The 17,293-nt window shown below is 42.0% G+C and overlaps 1 protein-coding gene and 1 pseudogene across 1 annotated transcript in view; both read left to right on the forward strand.

The window, feature by feature from the left end:
- LOC148028261 (IAA-amino acid hydrolase ILR1-like 3) overlaps nt 1–15,946 on the forward strand; it is a 52,502-nt gene extending 36,556 nt beyond the window's left edge. The window contains exons 3-5 of the mRNA XM_087690048.1: nt 14,708–15,022; nt 15,105–15,233; nt 15,320–15,946. Coding sequence (XP_087546174.1) covers nt 14,708–15,022; nt 15,105–15,233; nt 15,320–15,694 — 819 coding nt within the window. The 3' untranslated portion in view covers nt 15,695–15,946. The remainder of the gene's footprint in view (nt 1–14,707; nt 15,023–15,104; nt 15,234–15,319) is intronic.
- Nucleotides 7,457–9,282, forward strand: LOC148028262 (uncharacterized; annotated as a pseudogene).
- Nucleotides 15,947–17,293: the final 1,347 nt, after the last annotated feature.

The following is a 17,293-nucleotide window of genomic DNA, read 5'->3' on the forward strand; positions in this document are numbered from 1 at the left end:
TCCTCTCCTCCATACTTCCACACCAATCTAGCAAGCATTTGCCATTCTCATCTACCTCTCTTGGATCTTGAATTGATTTGTGATTCATGAAGCTCTAGCCTCACACTTTCTCCTCTTTCTTGCACTCTATCAAGGCTCAAGGTTCAAGCCTCTCCTCTCCCCTCTCTCTCACTCTTGCTCTTTCAACTTTACCCCAATACTCTTACCTCTCTTTCAAGTTTCAATTTTCAATTTTCAAGAGTCAAGACTCAAGCATCTCACTCTCCCTCTCTCTCTCCCTCTCTCTCTCTCTTTCTCTCTCTCGAGTATCTCCATTTGTCATTAGCACCATGACTTGTGAGAAACACGAGGCCTTCAATTTGCACGCGATCTATGTGGAGAGGGACACAAAGAAGTACAAATCTCACCATTGGACGTGCAAGTCTTGTGGGAAGTGCTATATAAGTGGTGCAACCCGGCTTCTTCAATATCTTTCCAAGATGCGGGGGAAAGGGAAAATTGCTCCATGTAAGGAAATCCCTCAAGACATCGCAGATGAGATTCTCGCCAAGATGAGAGGGGATCCACAAGAGGAGGAAGTGGCGCATCGGCACCAACTCCTATGCCTACCAATGAGGAAGCATTGAATGTGGGCTTATCTTCAATTGATATGGGAAAGGTCTCTACCATTGGTGGTGGGAGCTCCACATCAACATTTGGTTCCGACAAAAGACAAAGAGTGGAGACTCATACAGCATCGGAGAGACGATCCTCTCTCTCTCTCTAGCTTCTGGTCATGTGCGTGGATCGGTTGCCTTTCTTGGAGAAAGGCAATGCAACGGCTTGTAGTTGTAGACATTGAAATTGCACGCACGATGATTGAGTGCAATCTTGCATTCAATGTCCTAAAGCAAGAGCAATGGAAAAAGATGGAAGGATGGACTGGTGTCACATACAACGACATGAGGAAGAAAAAGATTGATGAAGAGGAGAGGATTGATAGAGCCCTTTCCGCATGGATAAAATATGGTTGCTCCATTCTCATTGATTGATGGAGTGATCGTACGAAATGGGGCATCATCACTTTTTGCGGGTTGTAGATACTGGCAAGAGGGGAAGGAAAACGATGGGCGTATTCATCTGCCGTCACATTTAGCAAGCTATCACTAAGGTATACATTGCCTTTTAAATTTTTTTCACTTACTTTCATTATAATTTATGTATAACTATCTATCTCCTTATTCTCTCTAATATCTATCTCCCTATTCTCTCTAATATCTATCTCGATTCTCTCTTTTCCCCAAATCCCTATCTCTCTTTATTCTTGAATCTTGAAAGTTGAAACTTGAAAGGCTCAAGTCTCTCTTTCTCTCTCTAACCTTCAAGTATTATTATCTGTAATCTGTGGTTGAAGATTGGCCCCTTGAATGTGGTGCAAGTTGTTATTAACAATGCATTGAATTGTCAGTGCATGGGCCATTTGCTTGAGGTCGAGTTTCCCATGATTATGTGGGCTCCATGTGCAAGTCATTGTTTGGACTTGCTCATGGAGGACATTGGGAAGCTCAAGTGGGTGAAGAGGGTGTTCCGCAAAGCTACATTAGTTGTCACCTTCTTCATGGTAGAGGTAAAGGTGCTTGCGATGTATCGTGAGTATAGCACACTCGAGTTGAAGAAGCCTTCTTGGACTTGGTTTGCTTACATGTGGTTGTCGCTCAAGCACCTTTATTAGGTGTGGTCCACTAGATATTGGTGTCTATGCTATGGAATGAGTGGGATGAGCGTGAGACAGAGGAGGCCAGAGCCATGTAGCGCTTGTGTCTTAATGAGCAATTTTGGCAAAAAAGTCCATGTTGTTGTCATTGTTATGATTCCCTTTTATAGGGTGTTATGTATGAGTGATTTTGAGGGGTCCACCATGGGCCTTCTCCTTTACTTCTTTAGAGCGGACATTGGTGGAGATATGTGCTTGCACGGTGATCATAGAGACACATCATGCACATGTTCTAGAGATAGCAAAGAAGAGATGGGCATGGATGTATAAGCCCATCCATGGTTTTGTGGCATTGGTATATCTAGTCTACAAGTCCTCTGTGGTCATGGATGATAGAGAGCTCCTTTTGGACCAGCTTGCTTATTTGACTCGTGTGGTCCTTGTGGATGACTACAATGGAATGCTGGAGGAGCTAGGATGCTATGTAAATCAAAGAGGGAATATGACCTTTGCTACTCCAACTTGTTGGAGGAGAGAGTCACTTGTGAAGCGTTTATTTCAGTGGCAAAACTTTGGATACGCATATTGGAGACCCTTCAGCCCTTAGCCATGAGAGTCCTTGCTTAGGATTGGCCTTCGGGACCCGGGTGCATGTGAGAGAAACTAGAGTGCCTATTCTTTCATTCATACAAAGATTCACAATCGGCTTAGCACACAGTAGTTAGAGTGGCTAGTCTATTGCTGCACTAACTTACACATGATGAGGGCTATGATGAGCATGGGTAGTCCAAAGCAAGTAAACACTTAACCATAAAATTAAAAATATATTGTTTTAAACTTTAAAGTTACTTTACAATTTAGACTAAAACATTTACAATCTTATGTGCATTGTATAGGTGAATGTTGATACATTTAAGTTAATGGGTGACACTTTTCCAAGTGTACGTTAGGAGGTGGACGAGGAGGAGGAGATGATTTTTGCGGAGCTCTATAGAGAGCTTATAGCAGTAGATACTCATGACACTTGTAGTTAGCATGCTCGTGGGTGAGGAGTTCAAGTAGGTGGTAGTAGGAGCATGGTCATTCAACACCCTCTAACATCAAGGAGGGGTGGTTTGATTGGCTTAGCATTTACAAACTTATATGCATTGTGTAGGTGAACGTTGATACATTCAAGTTAATGGGTGACACTCTTCCAAGTGTACATTGGGAGGTGGACCAAGAGGAGGAGATGATTTTTGCGGAGCTCTTTAGAGAGCTCATAGTAGTAGATACTCATGACACTTGTAGTTAGCGTGCTCGTGGGTGAGGAGTTCAAGTAGGTGGTAGCAGGGGCATGGTCATTTAGCGCTCTCCGACATCGAGGAGAGGTGGTTTGAGTGGCTTACAGACGTATGTGTTTGGATAAAGGCCCGTTTGACCTCTGTGTATAGTATACGCACATTATTTAGCTATACATGTGAATGCACCCTTAATATGTCCTAAGTATAAATACATTTTATTCTTTGTGTACCAACACATGTTGGTACACTCAAATCTATCATACTTTGACTCTCCCTCTCTGACTCTTGCCGTCACTTTCACACTCTACTCGAGCTGTTTTTGCACATCCCCAGCTAAGTTCTCCAACAATTGGTATCAGAGCACAGAGTGCATGCTTCCTGAGATCTACGGGATCAGCTGGCGGAGCTGACGACTAGCAGACAGGTGGAGTTCTTGGTAACCAGTGTGTCGGGCAACAAGCGATAGGCGAGTTGCAGTCTAGGCGTGCAGGTGACTCAGCGGGGCTGTGGCAGGTGAACAGTCCAGGCGCAGGATGGAACAAACTAGGCATGCACCATTTGACGGGCGACTGCCTGTAATAGGTGACACGACATAGTGCGAGAGCGACGGAGCGGGTAGCTGACCAAGTACCAACGGGCGCCACGTGATAGAACGGGTGCCGCCAGTCCCGTCACGCAACCCGCCTGGCGGGTCAACTCAACGGACCTCGCCATTCTGTTTTTTTAAAAATCAAAAACCTTATGTTCTTCAAAGTCTCCTTGAAAATTCCTTCCTTTAACCGGGGTTTGTGCACTGGAGACACAGATCTCGGATTTGTGCAAATTCGGGCTAAAAAATTTGGGGCTTTTTCTGGATTTGATCTCGTCATGCGTGGCAGTGACATTTAGGTCAGAAATTGTAGACATTGCGTGTGGTGGCCTCAATTAAATTGGGGGTTTTACCAAATTTGTCTGAATTTTGCTCTTGAGAGTAAAATTTCTTGACATTGGATCCCATAAATTTGGGGCTTTTCATGTATTGGTGAAATTTTGCTCAACTGGGTCAGATTGGTTGACATTTATACACTTTTGGACTTGAAATTTTGGGGATTTGTGCAAAATTTGGTAAATTTTCGTATTTTTCCCTATGTGGTGGCTGGTTCATGTATAAACAGTAGAGATTAATTACTGTTTGAGGAAGAACAACAGTGTGTTTGCTGGTTTAGCTTGTGTTTCTGCAGTTCAGGGGCATTTACTCTTGTGTTCGTGATAAGAGGGTTGCAACTTCTTCTAGTTTAGACATCAGGAGTTTGATGGAAATCAAACGGTTTAATGGTCATGGCTTTGACCTTTGGAAAGACCCTATGCAGGGCATATTGTTCCTAAAGGATTGTGAGGATGCTTTACAGGAAGATAAACCCGCACAAATGTTTGATATAGATTGGGCCAGAGTAAATAAAAAGGCTATGTCTTACATTAAGATGGGTGTCACTGATGACATCTTGACAGACATTAAAGGTTTAGATATAGGTTATGAAATATGGAAGAAGCTGAAAACTACCTATGAGATCACCACACCTGTTAATCAGGTGCATTTAATGCACAAGTTGGTCAAAGCCTGCAATTGAGCATTTGAGCGCGTTTACAAGCATTTTAAATCAGCTCAAGGATGCAAATTTGGACTTTGATGATAAGTTGAGGGTGGTCTTTTTGATCATGACACTACCTGACTCTTGGGAGACCTTGGTGGTTTCTCTTAGCAATAACCCCAATCTCTTATATGATGGGGTGAGGGTTTTAATCTTGAATGAAGAAATTAGACGTATGTCTAGTGGAGAAGGCAGCAATTCAGCTTATAATGTAAGAGGCAGGGTTGAAAAGAAAAATGAAATTGCAGGATAGAAAAACAGGAGCAAGAGCAAAGAAAAGGAAAAGAGTGACATTACTTGCTATCATTGTGGTCAGAAGGGCCACAAGAAACCTGATTGTAGATATTACAAGAAGGAACAAGAGAGAAAGAAGAATGCAGGAGATAAAAAGGAGGAGGAGGATAAGACAGATGCATCTGAGGTAGCCAAAGGCAAGGAAAAGGCCAATGTGGCCTCTAGTGTGGTCATAGAGGAGCTTTCGGATATAGAGGCTGATGTATTATGTGCAGTTGATTATGATGCCCTTGTATGTCACATGCAAGATATACAGATTACCAAGGCTGGTGTGATTGATGCACTTTTGTCAGTTGATGATGGTGTCACTCAGACTTGGATTGTAGACTTTGGTCTCTTTTCATGTAACTCCTTGCTTGGAGTTCTTTGCTATGTTCAATGTAGGCAGTTACGGAAAGGTATATCTTGGAAATAACCATGCTTGTAGCATTGATGGGATTGGCACTTGTCACCAGGTGGTGATACTTTTTACAGTTGCTTTTCTTATTTACTTATATAAATATTTTATTTTTCTTTTCTTTTGTTGCTGTTGCTTTTTACCACTAGAGTTCTCTTGGAATAAGCGGGATCTTTGCATGGCCAGAAGAGGCAGCCATTGGGACAAATTGGACTAATGGTTTGTCTGAGCCTTAGGACCAGTTCCATATTGAATGGGCACTAAAGAATAGAATGCCAGTGGTTTGGGATTGTGTGCTTAGCCACTGGAGATAATGTAGGACAATGAGCTTGGCCAAGATAGAAGATGCACATGTGAGAATGTTCACGGAATAAAAGTCACTGTAACTGAGCCACATTACACCTTTGATGTGGTCGCAATGATAAAGGTTGCACAGAACAACTTGAGGAATGCAGGGGTCACCATCCCTAAAATTTAGGGAGTTACTGTTTTTGGACCCCAGAATCTGTTCGTGTCATTGTCTTCGTTTTTATACGAGGATTAATTCTCTGGTCTATGCTGAGGTCAAATTTTGCACCGATCATGGAGAATTTTAGATTGGAAGGTTTAAACGGGAAAATTGTTACATATGTGTATGCCATGTGGCACAAATTTCCAAAAGAGAGAGAGAGCATTAAAAAAAAACGTAATAGGCATAAGGGGAGATGGGAGAATGAAGTTTGGAGGAGTTGAGGTCAGATTGCTGCAAGAAAACCAGCCATGGAGAGTACTTCTACATCTCTGACTCAAGCACGGAGGTAGAGCTTGCTCCCTCTGATCACCTCTCTCTCTATTCTCAGAAGAAATGCTTTGCATGATGGATTGATTCCATCGAAGTGAACTCTGCACATGCTGAATTGTAAGAACAATGAACTCTGTTCATGCTGAATGAGAACAGTGAACTTTGCACATGCTGAATCGTAAGAACAGTGAACTCTGCACATGTTGAATAAGAACAGTGAACTCTGCTCATGCTGAATGAGAACAATGAACTTTGCACATGCTGAATCGTAAGAACAGTGAAGTTTGCTCATGTTGAAGAAGAACAGTGAACTCTGCACATGCTAAACAGTAAGAACAGTGTGCTGGATAGTAAGAACAGTGAATTTTGCACATGCTGGACAACAAGGGATGTTGATTTGGACATGTTGTACTATTCCTATGCAGCTGGGATTTACTTAGAAGAGATGAAAACCAACTGTTCACAGGTTATGTATTTTGGAACATTACCATTTTTGTAAGTTTCTATCTTTTAATTGATAAAGAAATACAGAGAGGGGTGCCGGTCTTTGGGGCCAATCTGGTGTTGAGTAAGGGAGAGAGGTCTCTGTTTATGTGAGTGTATGTAAAGTCCAGGTGTTAATTGAAGGAACTAACGCTTTATGTGAGTCATAGACCGGTTTCATGGTTCCATCCCCGGGATTTGAATTCTTTTCTGTAAGAATTTAAGCTCGGACAGTTTTGGGTGAAAAGGCCATACACACAGGTTTTACAGAGATTACAGGACTAGAGAGATTGCAGGCATGGATAAAGGCAAAGGAAAACTCCACCATGAAAAAGAGAGTTCTTCTTCTGCTCATAGACACCGAAGAGAGAGTATTGGTGCATAGGTGTGAGCACCTTTTAGAACCGAGATTGAACCACATGATGAGGAGCAAGAACAGGAGGACTTGTTTATGGCACAACTCCTCAGTATGGTTGGCTCTTTTTAACAGCTGGTAGAGAATCCTTAGATGCAAAAATTTTTGAAGTCACATAATGAGGATTCTCAGGCTGAGTCATCACATATACAATGGAGCGCTCAAAAAGGCAAACCTCTAATGTGCGTGAGCATGTGGAAAAGACACCAAGCATGGAGACAAGTCCAGTGCAACAAGAAGCACAAGCACAAGATCAGGGAGTGAATGGTCAAGGTAGTTATGCACAAGTGGCACAACAGACTATTCCTCAGTTTGCTACTTATTCTGGTTACTTTGGTGGTGGGTCGGTTTTTCAAGCAATGGTTGGATTACCCACGGGTTATCAAGGATACTTGCCTAGAGGGCCACCAGGATAAATGCCCATTGAGGCAGTGAACCCACTTTATGCGAATATTGGTCTACAGCCCGGTTATCAGACTCTGCAGAGTCCTTATTTCATGCCTGGAGTACAAAATGCAGCTGCTGATTTTTGTCAGCCTAGTGGGCATATGGCAGCTAAGATAGGTGAAATGAATGTTGATAATGCACCTAAGGGACTCCCCTTTTTACAGCCACCTGTCGATGACAACCTGACACCAAAAAGTGCAAAGCCTAAAGACTATAAAGAGGGTGGTCAAGCAATAAAGTTTGAAACCTCCAGTGGTATGCAAGATAAGCTGAAAGCTTTGACATTTATACAGCAGTTTGATGCAGCTTACACAGGAGGAAATTTTATTGAGACTTCTAAGGTGCGAAAGGCTGCAACTTTTTGAAAGGTAATGCTTTGCAATGGTGGAACATATTGTTGATGCAAGGATATGCACCTGCCACTTGGGTTCATTTCAAACAGTTGTTTGCAGCCTCATGGTTAACTAACACATTTGAAGTAGATGTCATGATTGCATGGCATAAATTGGACGCGGCAAATTGTACGGATTTAGAAGAGTACAATAAGAAATTTTGGGAAGCACTTTTGCCCGTGAGTTCTTACAGGACAGTGCCCTTGTCAGAACAAATTGAAAAGTACTGTTGCGGTTTGCCCGAAGCCATCAGGGATTATTGTACCAAGACTAGGGTTACAAATATGGTACAATTAATTGAAATTGCTGGTGTGGCAAATGCATTGTTGAAAGGAAAAGCTGACAGCTTTAAAGGCATTGAAAAGAAGGATTCTCAGTTTAAGTAGGATCCTGGCAAGAAGAAGAAGCAATTTCCAGAAAGGACCAGTTTCACAAAGAAGTCTTTTTGGAAGAAAAGATTTCAGCAGCAACCTCAGACTTATTTTAAACAGGGTAAAGGACAAAAGAGGCCACTTTTTGGCAAATCATTTGAAGAAAGAAAGGCTTTAATGATGGCTGAAAAATGCTTTATTTGTGAACAGAAAGGCCATATTGCTTCTAAGTGCCCACAACAATTTTCTAAAGATGCGGAGGATAAAGATGCGCCAAGTAAAAAGAAGCCCAGCATTGGCTTAGTGCTTGATATGGTGGGAGATCAATCAGTTGATGATGCTATAGAATTGTGCAGAGCTTGGGGAAAGATCAAAGATTCCACAGTGCTTATTTTCTTTGATCCTGGAGCTCGTGCAAACTTTATCTCACCAACATTGGCAGCTAAATTGGGTATACATCCTGAGGAAATGGGACCAGTTGGACAGGTTGATTTGGCATGCCCAGGACATACTGAACCTATCACCCCCATTCTTGGTAATTTTCGTATGCTTATTCAGAGCTATGTCAACACAGAGGAGTTCCATATTATGCCTCTAGAGGGATGTGATGTTCTGTTGGGTATCCCATGGTGCCACAGGAAGCATGCTATCTTGGATACTTACAATAGAACGATTACTCTTGTACATAGGAGCAAGACTCATGTGTTAGATGTGAAGCTTAAAGGAGAGTCTATCCCAGTTGTTTCTGCTTTTGCAATTACTTGTGTAATGAAAAATCATATTTCTGCGTACTTGGTTTTTGCAAAGCAAGTTAATGAAGTTGACAGTAATGTGTCTGTACTAGATGAAAGTAGAAGGGCTTTCCTGGATAAATTCAGTGACTATTTCTCAGATTCATTACCAGGAGAGTTACTCCCTGAGAAGCCTGAAGATCATACCATAGATCTTATTCCAGGGACTAGTCCGCCCAATAGGCCACCGTACAAGGTCAGTGCAGCGCAGCATAAAGAGATTATGACACGAGTTAATGAGCTTTTAGAAAAAGAACTAATTCGGCCCAGTAGTTCTCCGTTTTGTTCACCTGTGTTGCTAGTTTAAAAAAAGGATGGCTCTTGGCGAATGTGTATTGACTACAGAGCCTTGAATAAGAACACTATCAAGAATAGGTTTCTGATTCCGAGGATAGATGACATTCTTGATCGATTATAGGGAGCAGGAATGTTTAGCAGGATAGATTTAAAAAGTGGATACCATTAGATCAGAATTAGGCCAGAGGATATCCATAAATCTACTTTTAGAATGACATTTGGTCTCTATGAATTTTTAGTCATGCTATTTGGATTGACCAATGCTCCTGCTACGTTTAATAGGATGATGGATAGAATTTTCCGCCCTTATCGAAGTTTCGTTGGCACATTCTTTGACGATACAATTATCTTTTCAAAGAATGAGGAGAAGCATAGAAAACACCTAGTTGCAGTCTTTAATGAGCCTAAGTGTAACATATTGCTCATTAATGGTAATAAGAGTGAATTCTTTTTGGAAGAGATTCACTTCCTTGGGCACATAGTTTCTAAAGATGGTGTGAAGATGGATCCTGCAAAGATAGAAGCAATTGTCTCTTGGCCAGACTTGAAAACTGTTCATGATGTCCACAATTTTCTTGGCCTATACTCTTACTACAGAAGATTTGTAAGACACTTTGCAGGGATTGCTTCTCCTTTACATACGCTTGAAAAGAAGGATGTCAAATGGCAATGGACTGACAAAGAGAAATCAGCATTTAGATGTTTGAAGGGGAAAATGACTACAGATCTAGTACTTATTTTGCCAGATTTGTCTAAGCCATTTGTAGTGCAGTGTGATGCATGTGGAAACAACATTGGTGCTGTATTAATGTAGAATGGCCGAGTTGTGGCATACGAGAGTAGAGTACTTTCTGTCGTTGAAAGGACTTACCAAATTTATGAGAAGAATTACTGGTTGTGATCCATGCACTCTCTAGTTGGAAGCACTATTTGCTTGGTGCATTCTGATGTATGTAGTATGCTCATGAAATCGTTGGATGGTCTGCATATTTTGTCTCCTTTATTGATGATTTTTCCAAAAAGATTTGGGTATACGTGTTGAAAAAGAAAAGTGAAGTGTTTGCTGTTTTTAAAACTTTTCATGCATTTGTGACCACTTAGACAGGTAGAAAGCTGAAATGCTTGAGAACTGATAATGGGGTAGTGTTTACATCTACTGAATTCAAGTCCTTTTGTGACTTGCATGGTATTAAGAGGGAGCTTACAGTTTCTTACAACCCTTCTTCAAATGGGGTGGTTGAAAGATATAATAGGACTTTATGTGAAAGAGTGCGGTGCATGTTGTCCATTGCTAATCTCACATTTGCAATTGTTCTCCAAATAGGTCCTTAAATAATGCATTCTTGAGGAGGTTTAGCTTGGCAAATCGGCCTCATATGACCATTTACGTATATTTGGCTGTGATGCTTTTGTGCACGTTAGAGATGAGGCAAAATTGTTGAAAGGTACTTTAGCCTCTAATGAAGATGTGAAAAAGGTAAAATTCTAGAATTTGCAGCCAAAATGAGCCTCATGGTGCTGTACCACAAGCTGAAACTGATGATCAGCTGGTTATTTTTGAGCCAGATGATGATGGACAACAAATAGGAGCACAAGGAGGCCATGGACAGCAAGATAGACTTGTTGATTATGAAAATGCAGGTGCTGGTAATGAAAATGAAGGTGTTGTACAACATGAACTGTTAGTAGTCGTCAACTCCCATGCTACATCAGCAGCGCCACGTGGCAGCAGTTGGACTGTCTGATATAAATGCCTGCATTTAATGTAGTCGACCTGCCTATTTTGGCATTTTTACGAGGCATTCTTTTCAGCCTTTTAAAGGCTGAGTTTCTAACTTTCCAGTAGTTTTGATAACTTGTATCTGACAGATTTCAGCCTACTGGTGACGGAGACATCACTCGGGCTGATGGAGATTGAGGTCCTCAAGGCAGAGACATGCACATATATTCTCCTTGCACTCGTGTATAATTCTGCATTCTTATTCAGCATTCTTAACTGCAGATTTTTCCGCATTTCACTATCTCTTTCTCTCTCTCTCTTCTCTCTCCGTTCACTCTTTGTCACGGTCATTCGCTTCCGCATTGCTTCACTTTGACATGGTATCAAAGTGTTGAAGGACTGATCTAGGGAGGATCTATCTGAAGAGGAGTTTTCAGCACGACACAAGGCTGCGTTTTCAGTGTTCAAGTGCGAGCAGGTGGGTTGCGCATTAGAACAAGGCTGAGGCGAGCGTGGGCATGCGAGAAAAGAGAAGATTTGCTGAAGCTGCTGCTGCTGTTTTTCTGTTGTTAGAGAAGGAAGAAGGCTGTGTTTTTGGCCCTCAAGTGCAGATTTTGCCTTTTTCATCGCCTCTAGCGGCGGTTGAAGAAGGTTTGGGATGCGCAGACGAGCCCTAGCAGGCTGCACTTTCACAGTCAGAGGGGGGTTTCTTTTGCATTTGTGCAGGCATTGCAGGTGAAGATGTCTACAGATCGAGGTCCTCAAGGCGGAGACATACAGAGATATTCTCTTTGCACCCATGTATAATTTTACATTTTAATACAACATTCTTCACTGCAGATTTTTTGCTTTTCGCCGTCTCTTTGTCTCTCTCTCTCTCTCTCTCTCTCTCATCTCTCTCCGTTCACTTTTTGTCACGGTCATTTGCTTTCGCATTGCTTCACTCGGACATGAATAGCATGCTGAAAATGGCTTATAGCAGCTAATAAATGTTGAAAATAACATACCTCCAGATGTAGACCCAATTCTTGAAAATGTTGATCATTGGGTACGCAGGTCTACACGCGTAAGAAGGCAACCACATAGATTTGACCTTTCCTTGCATTGTGTGATGCTTACAGATGAGGGTGAGCCTCTTACATACAAAGAGACCAAGTCACGTAAATTCAACAATAAGTGGGAGCTAGCTATGCAGGAAGAGATTAAATCCCTATATGCAAATGATACTTAGGATCTTGTGTCGTAGCCCAAAGGAAGGAAGCCTCTTCCAAACAAATGGGTTTACAAAGTAAAGACAGTTGATGGGAAACCCAAGTACAAGGCAAGATTGGTTGCTAAAGGGTATGCATAGAAGAAAGGGATTGACTTCCAAGAGGTCTTCTCACGTGTTGTGAAGATGACCACTCTACATGTGCTTTTTGCTTTCACTGTTGTATTGGACTTAGAGCTGTACCAAATGGATGTAAAAACATCTTTCTTGCATGGTGACATTGATGAGGAAATTTACATGAAATAGCCAGAGGGCTTTGTAGTTCTTGGAAAAGAGTAGATGGTGTGTAAACTAAAACATAGCTTGTATGGGCTGAATCAAGCACCACGGTAGTGGTACAAAAAGTTTGACACTTTTATGCTCTCTCATGAGTTTACACGTAGCTATGCGGATCATTGCTTGTACATGAAAAAGGATACAAATGGCAGCTCCATCATAGTTGTTTTGTATGTGGATGATATATTGCTAGCTGGGAAAAGAAAGACTAGCTTGGATGCTCTCAAAAATCAGCTGAAATCAGCTTTCTCCATGAAAGATTTGGGGAATGCATAGCATATTTTGGGCATGAGGATTTGCAGAGATAGAATGCAGAAATTGCTGTTTTTATCTCAAGAAAAGTACATTGAAAAGGTACCAGACAGATTTAACATGGCTGAAGCTAAGCTTTTTGGGGTACCTTTACCTCCTTATCTTAAGCTTAGTAAAGCCAATAGCCCAAAAGATGATGTGGAAGCAAATGCTATTAAGGGAGTTTCTTATGCATCAGCTTGTGGCTCTCTTATGTATGCTATGGTTGCTACTCGTCCAGACATTGCTCATGCAGTGGAAGTTGTTAGTAGGTTTATGTCAAATCCTGGCAAAACACATTGGGAGACTGTCAAGTGTATTCTTCGATACCTAAAGGGTACACAAAGAAATTGTATTTGCTATGGGCAGGGTGCACTTAGTTTACAGGGTTATTGTGATGTAGACATGGTAGGTGACTTGGACACTCCTAGTTCCATTAGTGGGTATTCCTTTACAGTTCTTGGTGGGGCCATTTCTTGGTGTTCCAAGTTGCAGAACATCATCGCACTGAGTACTACTAAAGTTGAATACATATCAGCTATTGAAGCTTCTAAGAAAGTTATATGGTTGGGCAGACTTGCAGAGGATCTTGGCATGTCTATGGGTACTGCAGTTTTGGGATGTGATAGCCAGAGTGCTGTGTATTTGGCTAAGAATGCCATGTGTCATTCACGCACGAAGCATATAGATGTGTGATATCACTTTATCAGATAGATTTTGGAAGATGGTCAAATCACATTGACCAAGATCAAAACATAGGACAGTCTTGTAGATGTTCTCACTAAAAGTCTAAGCAAAGCTCATCATGAGCATTGCATACGACTAGTGGGAGTTGGTTAGAGGTTCACTTCAGATTTTTAAGTGGGAGGTTGTTGGGATAAAGGTCCATTTGACCTCCGTGTATAGTACACGCGCATTATTTAGTTGTACATGTGAATGTATCCTTAATATGTCCCAAGTATAAATACATTTTATTCTTTGTGTATCAACACATTGTTGGTACACTCAAATCTATCGTACTTTTACTCTCCCTCTTTGACTCTTGCCGTCACTCTCACACTCTCCTCAAACTGGTGCTACACATCCCCAACTGAGCTCTCCAACAATACGTAAGGTGGGGCTCTAGTAGCTCACATCTCGTGTCTCATGATGACATTCCCCCCTTGCCTACACAACTAGCACCTAGCGAGCCATCATTTGATGATGATGATATCCTCATTAGTGAGGATGAGTATGAGAGTGGCTCAGCATCCAATATCGAGGAGTCATCTTCAAATTCTCTTGATGAGCACTTCGATGGTTTTGATGGTGATGATGATGATGCCTCATCATAGATTCATAGGTCTCTCTTTTTTGTATCTACTATCATTGTATCCACATGCCACTATGATGCATCATCCATGGACCATGTATGTACTAGACTCTAGTTGTATTGCACATTGTGTGCAGCCCATGCGACTGCGATGGCCACCCTCATGTATTCATCTTATTTTTTAATGAAATGGCTATTTCCACTTTAAACATGTGCATTGTGTTCTATCATTTAATGATTTACGGTTTTAAAAAAATTCATGTTGCTATACTAATATTGTACCATACCTTATAAAATCATAAGGTACCATTTAGTATTGTATTTTATCGTACCATACTGTATTATACCTTTCGTACCTGACAACTATGATCTTATTATGCTCAAGTTACTTGAAATTCTCAAAATTTGTCTAGAGAACCCAGGAGTATATGAATCTGTCCCAATCGAACTCTCTATGATTTTTCAAATCTGATCAAAATAGTGTTGCTGTTGCTGATAACTATATTTAATGTTGTAAGTTGGTCAATTTTGCAAAACAAATTTCATAGGGTGAAAACTGCATGCAGGGCACAGTGAGATTAATCTTTCAACCGGCAGAAGAAGGGGGTGCGGGTGCCCGAAGAATGCTGGAGGAAGGAGCGCTTGGAGATGCAGAAGCAATCTTCGGTCTGCATGTGCACACCCTGCTACCTTCAGGCACCATCTCTGTGAAACCGGGAGCCATGTGTGCAGCAACAGGGATATTCAGTGCAGTGGTGGAAGGCCGAGGTGGCCATGCTGCAGCACCCCATCTCACTGCTGATCCAATTGTAGCCGTCTCTTTCATCATTGCCAGCTTACAGCAGCTTGTCTCTCGGGAAACTGATCCTCTAGAAAGCCAGGTTCAACCAAAACTTGGAATTGTATACAACACCCATTGTCATCCAAAGCTCATTAGCTGAACAGTTCTCTTGGTTTTTGCAGGTTGTATCAGTAACCTCTGTCCAGGGTGGTGGATCTTTGAATGTCATTCCTTCACAGGTTACTATCAAAGGCACATTTCGCACAACGTCGAAGGAGGGATGGCAGAAGCTGAAGAGCAGAATCAAAGAGGTACTGGATATTGCAAGCATTTTCAAGAGTTGCTGTTATGACTAACAACACGACCATGGCCCTTAATTACTGCTGTGTATGCATAGGTAATGGAGGTCCAGGCTGCGGTGCATGGATGCCGTGCATTGCTAGACTATGAAGAAGATGAGCATCCACTGTATCCTGCACTGATCAATGATGAGTTACTGTATAAGCACGTGCAAGAGGTGGGAACACGATTGGTTGGCAAAGACAAGGTGCAAATGGCAACAGCCACCATGGCAGGTGAAGATTTCTCTTTCTACCTAGAGAAGATCCCAGGTGCCATGTTCTACCTTGGAGTGGGCAATGAGCAGAAATTAGGACCTCTTCACATGATGCACTCTCCTTACTTCCAACTGGATGAGGACGAGCTGCCTACAGGTGCAGCTATGCATGCTGCTATCGCAGAAACATATTTGTTGAAAAAATCAGCCAAGTAAATTGCATAATGAAGATAAAATTCCTGGAAGTAGTTTATAACTTGGAGCGCTTGACCTGGCACACGTGAGCTTTACCTGGAGTACGTTTATGTGTTGATTAACGATGGACAGGTGCCAGCATTATGTTGTGAGTCTATAGTTACATCTACATAGGGGTATTTCTTATGTATGTTCCACGGGGATTGATCTTGCAGCCCATGTGTCAACACAGGTACTCCATTTCATATTTCAATGATCTTGCTTTTAATGCAACCATGTGTCAACATAGATGCTCCATTTCATATTTCAATGCTCTTGCTTTTAATTAAGTGTAAACATACAGCTTACATAGTTCATGAGAGAGAGAAAAACAGGAGACATGATCTTGCTGAGGCACGAAGCAAAGGATTCGTTTGTTTGGTTAGGGTGTATATAAAATGGTTAGGAGTGTGGATTGAGAGAGAGAGAGAGATAACACCTCCAGGATAAACCACTAGACTAGCAAGGGGTGGCTGTCAACACTTAGGTTGGGTACGCACCAAATAGTGGATGCCCAACCCCTACCCAGGGTGTGGGCATGCAGTTTTTGAAACTGGGCACAAATCCTTTAAAACACAGGAAACATTTTGTGAAAAAGTGAAATATTATGTTCATTATTGTTTGATTGGTTGCAAATGTAAAAAGTGCATCCTTGTTTGTCACTTTACAAACGGGGGGGGGGGGGGGGGGGGAGTCTCCGTATCCAAAAGTGGGTGGGGAGTTCACTTGTTTAGCAAGTAAACAATAGGTCATGTCCTCTCTGGTGCACGAAGAATTGTAGGCATTGAACCCCTAAAGCACTTTGATTGGTTAACCCGGGCTTTTGGTTGCTCTTTTGCGCGTGACAATCCATGCTTATGTAGAGCCATTACTACACTAGGTTCTAATTTGGAGGACCTATCACGGCATGTGTTTTCTCTCCAACCTACTTGGGGGAGGTGCAGAGGGGGCAGAGCCCCCTTTGCGGGGTTTGGGGGGGGGGGGGGGGGGGGGCAATCCCCCCCGGCCGATAGGGCCGTTGCGGTAAATGCCATACATGATTTGAAAGATTGTTTATAGCCAAATTTTGAACCTAGTGGGGCATTTAGGATTCTTTGAATTTGTGTTAGAGCCCAAGGCTTTCTTGTCCTTCTTGTTACCCCCCTCTTGAACATGTTGTAAAAGCCTTCAAAAGGATAGATCCACTGGTGTCAATCTCTTTGAGTCAGTCTTCATGCTCCAAAACAAGCATACCTAGCTTCTCCTATAGAAGAGTCTTTTGAACTCTGGATGCAAGCAAGTTGGTATAGAAGATATCATACTTGGGGATGGCAACTAAGAAATGATTCTCATTGCTATGTCTTGCCAAGGGATGTAAGCTCCTTGCGCATGTCATTTGGTCATGCACAAAAAGGGAATCATCAACAAAAAACATTCAAAGTTTTTTCTTTATGGTGATACAGTGGGCAAAGGTCTTCTAATGGTAGAGAGGAGAGCTTTGTCCATACCTCTACCATGGTTTGAAGTCTCCACACACAGGTTTTCCAATGGTAGAGAGGAGAGCTTTGTCCATACCTCTACCATGGCTTGAAGTCTCCACAC

This window comes from Lygodium microphyllum, chromosome 12 (genome assembly GCF_053477565.2).
Source record: "Lygodium microphyllum isolate KBCC chromosome 12, Lygodium_microphyllum_v1.1.10, whole genome shotgun sequence".
NCBI lineage: Eukaryota > Viridiplantae > Streptophyta > Polypodiopsida > Schizaeales > Lygodiaceae > Lygodium > Lygodium microphyllum.